A 12,454-nucleotide genomic window follows, 5' to 3' on the forward strand; every position below is an offset into this window, starting at 1 on the left:
TGCTAGCGATCAGACCAGATCGACCTAATTAGTCAACCACCGATCCGAACACTTGACCGGTGAACCTTTCATGAGAACATCTTCTTTGATCCTTAAGGCAACATCATATCCAAACTTTATCCTAATGCCATGTTTCCACCCTACATGCAACCACCTTTATAGGTTATTTTTCCCCAATACAACCCTTAGGGAGGGAAGAGCCAACACCAAATCTTCTCGTTGATGGGAACTCGGAGGAAAAATCAATGGTAGACCGTTGAGATATAGGTAGCTAGAAATTTTTGGGCGGAATCTTGTGAAGTGATGATGAAATGGAGTAAATGCACTGCCCAAGTTCGAAACATGGTAAAAAATACCAATGATTCGAAACATATTTGTCTATAGAGTTACTTGTTCCAATTCTTAGTCATATTTTATCTCACTAAATCACATTAAATGATTTACACTTGAGAAAGAATCCAGGTTTTGTCAAACATGTAAAGACGGGTTCAGATGAGTTATTGTCATTTGCCACCCCATAGAAACCCATACAACATTTACTACACAAAAAACTCTTACCAGTCAAACTTCACTAGCCATGAGTAGTGATCAAGGATAATATAATCTTTAGAACCCATAATGAGTTATTGTCATTTGCCACCCTATAGAATTAGGATGTGTATCGAAAAAATATCTTGAGATGTTAGTTTAGAAGCTCAAACTGTTTAATCTAATACGTTAGGCTTTGAACTGTGTATGTGGAGAAGTACCAATGCTTTTACTTAGACGCTGGACATGTTTCTTGGACATGACGAATTCCTGGCTTTTGCTTATTCCTGGAACCAACATTCCCCTCTGCATTACCTTCTCCAATAAGTTTCTATCTTCCTCAGAGAACTGCACCTTGGATGTTTTTGGTGGGAAAGCGTTATTGGATCTTCTCAGGCTGATCATGTGATGAAGCCATGTCACTAGTTCAATGATAAGTTCGTCCATCTTCTCTTTGTCTGCATGATACAGAGTTTGCAACCGAATGATCTTCTTGTGTCCCCGACTCATCTTGCCTAAATCATTTCTGATAAAAACAAACATGGAGAATAGTAAATGTCAAGTATATGATTTGATCGGGAGTGGGGTGGGGTGTTGTAACACTAAAATATGCAGTAACTGACCCAGTATTAGCCCACCCGAAACCTTGAAGTACTCTGTTAGATGCAAAACAATTAGTATGAATAAATACATTGGACCAACTTTTAGGTTTTTATAACAAAAAACAAAATGTGTTGATTTCAACATCACCACCAACAGGTACCTACCTTTTAGTATTTGTAGCTATTGGAACAAGCCACTGAAGTGTTATTCCCAAATCTGCTTTGATCTGAGAAAGTGTGAGCTGCAACAACAATGACAAACAACTATTTTACATACATATAACACCACTTTATGTAGAAAAATAATATGTAGAGGACTAACCTCTTCCTTAGTGACTGCCTGCAACCGAGAACGAAGGGATGTCTTCACGTTGGGGGGTAATCCATTATATAGTGCATCCCTCATGTTATCAGAAGGAGAAGTGGGGTATAAGGCCTGGCATGATATCAAATCCCATAATAACTATTTGCACTAGTACGTTATAGGAGATTAATTGAGCAGAAAATACTTACAATGGCATCTATTCGAGTAATTAAGTTAGCATAGTGTAAAGCAAGACCAGCTTCTCCCAGTGTTTCTGATTTTCTTCTAGGTGAGGATGTCAACCCTACTAAAAACATACACATAATATTTCATAACAGCATTTGTACTACAGGAAAGTAACCTGAAACATTGACCATTAAAGAAAAGGTAAAGCTTCATAAATATAATATCACTGGGTATGTCAATCGGTTTTCAAGTTTGTAGATAACCATTTGCATATCTTTTCCTGTTCCTCTTCTTTTTCTTTTTCTTTTTTTCTCTTTTTTTCCAATTCATCTTACTTCAGCCTCTATTCTATAGAAATTGATGTATTTGGTTTCATGTAGAACAAATATATAGACCACAATTTAGGAAAATACATAAATGATGTGACGGAATCTTGGTTTGATCATCTATAATTTTTAGCAAGAAAGGATGTTCAAAAGATATTTTTTTGACAAGTGAAGAGACGTAACACGACAGAGCTAAAAGATTATTCACAGGACTTTTTTATCCTAAAACATAGCATTATTTGTAAAGAAGATTTAAATGCAAAGTCTTATACAGGAAAAAGGAAGACAATCCTTAGTTTGGGACACTTGAGCAATACCAATGCAAACAGCTAGACTTAAAATTCTTGGAGTTGTTTGTGACAGATTATTATGAAGTGCTATTGAATTTAAAAGAAACAATTCAAGAGAGGCCAAGGTATTTGTATTAGTTGGTTCCAATCCTTTCATGCTCGCCAAAAACTAAAACAAGTTCCTTAGGCACTTTTCATGTGCACAGGGACATATTAAGCCAATCAAATTTAGTGTTAAAAATATTGTATGTTTAAATTAACTCGTTTCCTTATCATATTAAGCTAATTAAACTGGTTTAGGTTTGTTCTTTACACAATTCAATTAAATAAAATCCAAATGCTTGCAAAACTCTCCTCATAATTATAGTATTTATTTTTGACAATATACCAAATCACTTTATATAGATAAGAATAATCTTATTCCTTATACGTAGCCAACTAATCTAATTGTGATCATATTTTTCTTGTGGTATATATGTTCCTCAAGTCAATATATGTTTAATTCTATATGACTAATCATAGCTTAGGGGTTTAGAGCCTCAATTCTATATTATCAGATGGATTTGACAACAAAGATATAAGTACTAGTATGCCTACGACCACACCAACTTGTGAAATGTTTACAAAACTTCTGGATATTCTCGTACCGTCATATCCATATGCCTCTGAAATCTCTTGATGAATAAAAGTAGCAATGTCAACAAGCTTCTCTACAACCTACAAGGATGAAGATAAAAAATAAAAGGATGAAGAATGTTAAGTCCATAAACATTTAAAAAGTAGAAGACAAATTTTCATTTCAACTACTATTATTGAAGCAATTTTCCCTTCTACAGTGATCCTTATAATTTTCATTTTATTTCTCAATGGAAGTCAAAATGTTTGGTCAAAGTACCTCCTTCAGACTCTTGAACCAAAGACTCTTCTTTTTCAAGTTCCTCACAGTTTTTCTTTGATGTTTTAGCTCGCTTTCTAACATCATGACATGTTCTCCTACAAGTGAAGGAAAGCATTCAATTTGTCAGTTTAACATGGTATTAATCAATTTAACAAACATAAACAAAATGCCTCTTGTCCTCCAATTGACCTAAGTTCTTGGTTAAACGAGTATCAGTAGAGTGTGGAAAAAGATGAGTATACTGATGTCAAATTGTAGGAATACACATTATATCCAACTCAGTTCAACATAATATCACTGAAACATGTTAAGTGACTTCCCATATCTAGATATACTGTTTACAATCTCATGCTTTTTTGCTAGCATCATACATAACATGCTATTTTTTGAAATTGTATCGGATTGTCTCATTGCAGTAAAAAAAAATTAAAAAGTTTTAGAACCCAAAGGACAAATCTTCTGAATAGGAGAATGCTACCAGAAAACAACATGCCTCCAGAATAATCAATAACTTTGCTTGAAATGTAATCTTACTTGACTCATTATTTAAGGCGTAACCTTACCTGGAAACTTCTATTTAGATGCAATAGAAGCGTAATTCGTACCAAACTGATGAAATCAAGTTGTACACTGAATAAATATTGCTACTTTCTATTGCAAATTTTCCTTGTAAAAGTTAATCTTCAAAAGAAACTACGAATTAGATTTTAAGGCAACATGAGATCCAATTATTTTCTTCCACCAAATTTCATTCAACCCCCTCTCCTCCAGAGGCATAGCTAAGGAGTAAGACAGTATCACAGAAAATTGAAGTAAAATTGTACCTTCGAGAGACAGTTTTAAAAAAATTAATGCCTCAATTTTTCTTTGATAATCCTTTTCAAATTTATCTAGCGCGTGAAGCTCATGATACAGTTCCTGAAAAAGAAATGAGGAGTCACACCGTCATCTTTGCATATAGAAGAGACACTAATGATGTGAACCATATCAATCCTTGTAGAGAAAATGACATTTAACACTAATAAATATCAATGAATTTCCTCTGGGTGATTTACTTTATACCACTCCAGCATACTTGTCTACAGATTTTATAATTCCATCGATCAAAAAATACCATATATGACAAGTAAATTAATAACAACCATAAGTGCCTTCTAACCTACCCCATTAATCCAAAAGAGAAGGTATGAGCCTATGTATTTGCATGACCCCAGCACATTTAACCCTATCAATTCCCATACCAATAACCCACTCCGCTTGTTCAGTACTACAAACTATTATAGAAGGTTCAATGTCATTTAAGGAAGGTCCACATGAAAGAGAATTGCTTTTGTTGAAGAAATAACAATAAAATAAGCTCAAACTAAAGTTGGCAGATTTTATAACTAGTTCTCATGCAACAGGCCAGGCTAGTTGCAATATCAAAACGCAAGACCACACTCCACTATCAACTAACCTTCTACCCTAATACACGTACTTCACATCCTCTTATCTAAGGTCATGTACTCGGTAATTTGAAGGAGCACCATGTCCATGTCTAATCATTTCTCCCCAACATTTATCTAGCCTAACTCTACCTCTCCTCGTACCTACTATATCTAACATCTCGCACATCCTCACTAGGGCATCCACGCATATGAAGAAGACTATTGATTGAAAGAAAGAGCTCTTGATAATCATCATATCATACTATACTAAAAGTATCATACTATACTAAAAGTGGGACCATCTTAAGTTGAAATTTGGATTTAAAAAATACCCTTCAGATATTGAATGACCAATTTATCCTCTCCTAACAATAAAATTACCCCCATCAAATTATTAAGTAATTACTTGTATTCCATCAATTTGTGGGTTTTCTTATCTTAATTAAGCAGCCTTAATTGTTTGTTGTTTTGTATTCCATGATGATTACTTTTCATTCCATTAGTTTACAAGACCATTCATCTACCAAATCAATCCTTACTAATGGGGAACGAATTAAGGGAGAAGGTTAGGGATGATGGATGTCAATTGTTATTGCTCTCAACATCCAATGGTGTTCTTACTTAGCATCACACTAAATTCATCTTGATAATTCCAAATTACATTGGACAAGTTATCACTCACCGCTACAAATTAGGAACTTACCTTTCATCAAATTCCAAGTTGAGATGAAAAGGAGGAAGAAAGTTAAAAAAAAAAAGTTGAGCAAAGATGGAAAACATAAGAACAACTTCATTACACACAGGAGTATAAGACTTCTATAGTTCACTCTTTTCTTCGAGGTTCAAGCTATAACAAATAATAGAAGTTGTGCAATAGATATTTCATGCAAGAAGCTTTTTAATTGGATGTCTCGGTCTCCTTCCAGAATAGGAAATCTTGAATGAAAAACTCAAAATTTTCTGTTGTCTAATTGGTTTTTGATTACATGTGGACAATATAGTTAAACATTTCAGTCAAATAAGTTTTCTACTGTATGTTTTTTTCCTAAGTAATCATAATGTAATGATCAGCCTGCAACTTTCATTTACTCTTTCTTTACATTCAAAAGTTTTAGCACTATATTTTTTTATTTATGAATTGATTTTATCTGAGAAGATTGTTAATCATTGGCACATTAGTAGCCCTGATGTTTAAGTTGTCACAATTGGTCATTAGAGATCAAAAACAATGTCCAAGTTGATCTTATATTAAAGGTTTTCAACGATAAAGTCATACTATAACGAATATGTTGTATAATAGATATGAGGTACACGCGGAAAGCACGTGCGCAGACACTAGTACGTTAAAGCACAAAAACATGTAGAAAGGTAAAGGCATCTCAAAACAAGACAAAGCATTACAGAAGTATGTTGTGCCAGAGTTATCAGCTCCTGCATTGTCATTTCCGCCTCTGCTCTTAGCTGTTTGTGAGTAACAGTGTCCCTGTCCAACCTGGAAAATGATTACATGTTCTCATAAACATATTTATTGACATAAAATTGCAACAGTTTTAATAAAACAATTCAACTTACTTGGAAAAATAGCGACCTAGATTGTGCCATTGTGGGTCTTTACACATATCTCCAAATCTGATGACTTCACGACAGAAAACAGCAAAATCCTCCCTTTTGTCATGAGCAACTATAGTGAGCAGATCCTTCATATTAGTAGAAACCAACAACTGTTGCACACCTTTTGAAGGAAGAAGTTCCTTGTTTAAATACTCGACATTTTCTTCAGAAAGAGATTGCAATAAATTTGCAGCTTTGGTGATGGTGTTTGCAATTTCAAATGCTAGAATAGATATTTTGTCTTGTCGAGATGCTATTCCAATCATGAAGCCTCGAGAATTCAAATTTCTCATGCTGTTGCCAAGTGTATCTAAAACTTCTACTGCCTTTTCTAGGCCAACTGTACTGGCTTTTCCAAGAAAACAGGTGGGGGCCTATAATAGAAAAATTATGTCTTGTTATCGTGTGCGAGAGAATCCATATGAATCAAAAGACAAAACCAATAACATGATGATGGTTGTTCAAATATCACACTAGCCATCAACAGAGAAAGAAAAAATAGGTGCCAAACCCACCCATGTGGATATTTTCCAAAGTCATTGTTATATTGAACTAGACTCTGGGATACACCCACATGGTTCTTCAATACTTCAACTTCCATTTGTCAAATGAGCTTATCAGATGCTTAACCATCGATGTTGTTACTTATGTTTATGACATACAGCTTAATCCTAATGATTTCCAATCAATCTTGTCCCACTAGTGCTCAAGTGAACCTTAAGTTCAATACCAGCAAATATTTTTTTTTTGAAATTGGTAACTTTGTGTATTTCTATCAATAATTAAGATCATACAGTACATTGGTTATACTTGCACCCTATTTGCATCAAAAGACTCTTAAGAAACTGGAGCTATTCTAGTCTTCTATAGGGAGCTTAATACATCTAGAATTTCCACAGTTTCTACCGAGTGACACTGTCTACACCAAAAACTAAAGAGCAAAATAATTCATCTTCATTTGTTGGATAGAGTTGCTCCTATTTTCAAAACATCTAGAATTCCTCTCTTTCCATATTGTCCACCATATACAAGCTGGAACCATTCTCCATCTTCCTCTATCTCTGACTTCCAAACCTGCTTCTTCCCAACATGCTAGAGTTTCAGAAATCTTTCCAGGCATTATCCATGTGATACTTCTGAGTGCCAGGAACATCCTCCATACTTGACCAGTTATTTTGCAGTGGAGGACAAGGTGATTCGCTGTTTCTGTAGTTTCCCCACATAGGCAGCATCTGGGACAGATGGTAATCCCTCTTTTCATCAAGTTATCTTGAATAAGAACTGCTTCGCCTCACATAGGCAGCATCTGGGACAAATAGTAATCCCTCTTTTCATCAAGGTATCTTGAGTAAGAACTGCTTCTCTTGCCAAAAGCCAGACAAAACATGAAACCTTATATGGTATCTTAGCCTTCCAAATGTGCTTCCAAGGCCATTCTACCATTTGATGATTGGTTTGGTTCATATGTTTGTAAGTTGCATTCACTTTGTAAGCACCACTGTTGTGTCCATTCCACCATAATCTGTCAGCCCCTTCTTTTAAACCTCCAAAAGTTCCCAGCAGATTGAAGAAAGCAATCACCCTACTCACCTCCCAGTCATTAGGCATTCTTCTGAAGGTAATATCCCAACCTTGGTTTGACCTCTGTTCTGCCACTGTATTATGTTGATGAAGTACAAGATTGTAGATGTCAGGGAATTTCTCTTGTAAACTCTCGGTCCCTAGCCATACATCCTTCCAGAAAACAGTTTTACTACCATCTGCAACTTTAATGGTGCTTCTGTTTTTCAGCAAAGGCCATAAGACCCTGATAGATCTCCATAAACTAACTGATCTCCTTTGTCATCCATCTGTCCTCTTCCTCGTACTTTGCCTTGATAGCCCTTACCCATAACATTTGCTCTTCTTGTGTGTATCTCCAAAGCCATTTTATTTTTAAAGCCTTATTCTGAAACTTCAGATCCTTGAGTCCCAGTTCCATCCCCCCCTCTTCTTACTCACTGTTAAAGCCTTCCATTTCACCAAGTAGAAACCTTTCTTCTCCTTATTTCCTTGCCACGAGAAGGATCTTCTAATGTTGTCAAGTATTTTAATAGCACTTGCTGGGATTGGAAATAAGGACATCATGTAAGAGGGGAGGGCATCTAACACAGAGTTGATGAGTATGACTGTTCCACCTAGTGACAAGTATTGAGACTTCCATCTGGAAAGTTTCTTCTCACACTTTTCAATGACACCATTCCAAATTTCCTTGGACTTTGAATTAGACCCTAAAGGCATACCAAGATATACAAATGCGAAGGACCCTACTTCTCCTTCCAATATCGAGGCCAGGAACTCCATGCCATTGACTTCGTTAATAGGATACAATGAGCTTTTCCTCCAGTTAATATGCATACCAGAGACACATTCAAATACCACCAAAATCACCCTCAAATACTTCAATTGATCCACATTTGCATCGCAAAAAGTCAGAGTGTCATCTGCATACTGCAAGTGTGTAATATCCATGCTACTATTGTCCCTCCTTTCCATTTCAAAACCGTTAATCCAGCCAATGTGCTTTGCTTTTTTCACCGTATTGTTTAAACCTTCCATTGCCAAAATGAACAAAAAGGGAGACAAGGGATCACCTTGTCTTAACCCTCTTTCAGCTTTGAAAAAACCAACAGGAGAGCCATTGATCAGAACTGAAAACTCACTGTGGAAATACAATGCCTAATCCAATTGATCCATTTGACTCCAAAGCCCATCCTCTTCAGGATATCCAATAAGAACCTCCAGTTGACATGATCATATGCTTTTTCTATATCAAGCTTGCATAGAATACCAGGTTTGTTCTGTTTGATTCTAGAATCTACAACTTCATTAGCCACCAAGACAGCATCCATAATGTCTCCCCTTGATAAAAGCCATTTGCTGGGAATCTATTAATTTTGCCATAACCTTTTTCAATCTATCAGTTAGTACCTTTGAAAACAGTTTATAGATACTGCCTATCATACTTGTAGGCTTGAAGTCTCTCAATTCCTTAGCTCCTTTCTTCTTTAGGATTAGAGCTATAAAAGTTGCATTAAAGCTCTTTTCAAATATCTCCTGTTCATGAAAATTTCTAAATGCACCGTGATGTCTTGTTTCATTATCTCCCAACAGTTGAGGATGAAATCCATTAGTGAAACCATCAGGTCCTGGAGCTGTCTCTGGCACAACATTTGAGGCAGCGCAAAACCTCCAGAAATCCATAGTGCACCTTTGTCTTGTTTAATATTATTCTTTTCATTTCTTTTTATTTTTCCCATAATTATCTTCCATACTAAAATTTTAATCAGAAGTAGATCCCATCACTTCGATCCTACTAACAGTTTCATTATTGTTTATTGTCTTTGTACTACTACCACAATTGATACAAACCTCATCTATGATATCTTTTTCTTTCTTTTTGGGATAAATACCTAAAAAAAACGTTTAAACTTGACAAGTGAGTTATGACACTGACGAGATAGACACAAAAATGTATCTTGTAAACACATGAATCCTACCTGGCTTACCAATGTCATTTCTGAGTGTGTGATTGTGCTGCCACTTCAAGAACTCCATTCTTAATATCCTAAATCATTCATTTTCTTAAATTTCTTTTCTCCTCCTTCCCCAATGTAAAACAAACAAACCGAGAGCCAAAAAATATATTTGGTCAAATTCTAAAATTTATTTGTTCCCCCTCCCCACCCCCACCCCAAAAAAAAGGATTTGACTTCTTATATAACATTTAAACAAATACAAGTAAGCTTTATTTATGATCGAAAGAACTAATTAGGCCTCAAAGCCAGATCTAAAAATGTAATGACCTTAAGTATACAAGTTAAATTAATGTAACTTAAAATAGAATACCTATTTTGTCAAGTGTATAGAAGATATAATTCGGCGTTATGAGATTTCTTTTCCAGTAAATGGTTTAACAAAAGCCATAGAGGGTACCTTGTTAATTCGTGGTGTAGAAATAGAGAAACATAATTCCTCTGGCTTTTTGATTAACCGTAACCTGCTCTCATTTTCTCTACTCCCGCTTGACCAAACACCGCCCATTTTTCTCTCCAAAAAATTTCAGATCAGTAGAACAAAAACATATATAGGATCATCGAATATATTCTTTTATTTTCAGTTTCAAGAGGGTAATACCAAGATTTCGAGGATGTTGGGATAGGACAGTAATAAATTCAAATTGCCATTTTTTCCCTCACTCACAGACACGACAAGTTTGACCTTATATTTACTTGACCACATATACTTGCCAACGCTAATGAGTTGGCTCATATTAATAATAATTATTATTATTATGAGCCAATTTATTAGCGTTGACGGGTCTAAGTGGTCAAGTAAATATATAGTCAAACTTGTCGTGTCTATGAGTGGGGAAAAATAGGCAATTTGAATATTCATCATCATTATCATTATCATTATCATTATCATTATCATTATCATTATCATTATCATTATCATTATCATTATCATTATCATTATCATTATCATTATCATTATCATTATCATTATCATTATCATTATCATTATCATTATCATTATCATTATCATTATCATTATCATTATCATTATCATTATCATTATCATTATCATTATCATTATCATTATCATTATCATTATCATTATCATTATCATTATCATTATCATTATCATTATCATTATCATTATCATTATCATTATCATTATCATTATCATTATCATTATCATTATCATTATCATTATCATTATCATTATCATTATCATTATCATTATCATTATCATTATCATTATCATTATCATTATCATTATCATTATCATTATCATTATCATTATCATTATCATTATCATTATCATTATCATTATCATTATCATTATCATTATCATTATCATTATCATTATCATTATCATTATCATTATCATTATCATTATCATTATCATTATCATTATCATTATCATTATCATTATCATTATCATTATCATTATCATTATCATTATCATTATCATTATCATTATCATTATCATTATCATTATCATTATCATTATCATTATCATTATCATTATCATTATCATTATCATTATCATTATCATTATCATTATCATTATCATTATCATTATCATTATCATTATCATTATCATTATCATTATCATTATCATTATCATTATCATTATCATTATCATTATCATTATCATTATCATTATCATTATCATTATCATTATCATTATCATTATCATTATCATTATCATTATCATTATCATTATCATTATCATTATCATTATCATTATCATTATCATTATCATTATCATTATCATTATCATTATCATTATCATTATCATTATCATTATTATTATTATTATAATCATTATTATTATCATTATTATTATTATTATTATTATTATTATTATTATTATTATTATTATTATTATTATTATTATTATTATTATTATTATTATTATTATTATTATTATTATTATTATTATTATTATTATTATTATTATTATTATTATTATTATTATTATTATTATTATTATTATTATTATTATTATTATTATTATTATTATTATTATTATTATTATTATTATTATTATTATTGTTATTATTATTAAATTTCCAAATGGTATTTGGTACCTTGTTGGAGTGGTGGACCTAGAATTTACATAAATTCCTAACAGTACTTACTGTGAATTAGAAATCCTCTTGTACGGTATTTTTAATACATTTCAACGAAGAGTTGTGTGTGTCTAGGGCCTTTTTGTATTGGTTTTTATGTGTTTTTATCATATTTTGCAGGAAAGATGTTCGAGTGCTGGCTCCCTATTCAGTGCTATGCATGCTTCCTTGGTAACTTCTAGTTTGATCAGGGAAAGCACAGAAAATGAATCTGCTAATGAAGGTTACAGGGAAGGTGGTCGTAGATCAGCAGGCAAGGCATGGAAGGCAAATCAGGGAAATCTGACCAAGTGTGGAACCACGGTGTCCATTGACGATCCGTAGATGGATCTACGGACCGTACTGTTGATCCGTAGATTGATACTGCGAGGGTTCCAGTACCTGATTTTTGAAGATTCCAAGTGTGGAGATACGGAGGGGGATTGTCCGTCCAGCAGTTCCGTCGTTTGCTTCAGAGAAGCTGAGTTTTGGAAGCTGAAATATTCTCCAAGTCCTGGCTGTCGAAAGGGACTCACGGACCGTAGATCCATTGACAGTCCCTGAGTCATTCTTGTGGAATGAAGACGCGTGCCTGTAACAAACTTTCCTTATTTTGTTTC

At 33.7% G+C, this 12,454-nt stretch overlaps 1 protein-coding gene across 10 annotated transcripts in view; it reads right to left on the reverse strand.

The window, feature by feature from the left end:
* Positions 1 to 497: 497 nt before the first annotated feature.
* Positions 498 to 12,454, reverse strand: part of LOC102587861 (uncharacterized) — a 21,044-nt gene continuing 9,087 nt past the window's right edge. For 6 of the 10 annotated variants that reach the window (XM_015304128.1, XM_006340508.2, XM_015304125.1 and 3 more), the window contains 10 exons: positions 6,134 to 6,546; positions 5,963 to 6,053; positions 3,959 to 4,052; positions 3,132 to 3,229; positions 2,884 to 2,953; positions 1,644 to 1,741; positions 1,453 to 1,566; positions 1,296 to 1,372; positions 1,152 to 1,184; positions 498 to 1,054 (listed from right to left, as the gene is read on the reverse strand). In XM_015304128.1, the coding sequence (XP_015159614.1) occupies positions 718 to 1,054; positions 1,152 to 1,184; positions 1,296 to 1,372; positions 1,453 to 1,566; positions 1,644 to 1,741; positions 2,884 to 2,953; positions 3,132 to 3,229; positions 3,959 to 4,052; positions 5,963 to 6,053; positions 6,134 to 6,465 (1,344 nt within the window). In that variant the 5' untranslated portion in view covers positions 6,466 to 6,546 and the 3' untranslated portion in view covers positions 498 to 717. Of the gene's footprint in view, positions 1,055 to 1,151; positions 1,185 to 1,295; positions 1,373 to 1,452; positions 1,567 to 1,643; positions 1,742 to 2,883; positions 2,954 to 3,131; positions 3,230 to 3,958; positions 4,053 to 5,962; positions 6,054 to 6,133; positions 7,457 to 10,147; positions 10,559 to 12,454 lie in introns of those variants that run through there. The other 4 variants (XM_015304106.1, XM_015304102.1, XM_006340507.2 and 1 more) reach the window with 4 other exon arrangements.

The sequence above is a fragment of the Solanum tuberosum genome, unplaced genomic scaffold (genome assembly GCF_000226075.1).
Source record: "Solanum tuberosum cultivar DM 1-3 516 R44 unplaced genomic scaffold, SolTub_3.0 scf00019, whole genome shotgun sequence".
NCBI lineage: Eukaryota > Viridiplantae > Streptophyta > Magnoliopsida > Solanales > Solanaceae > Solanum > Solanum tuberosum.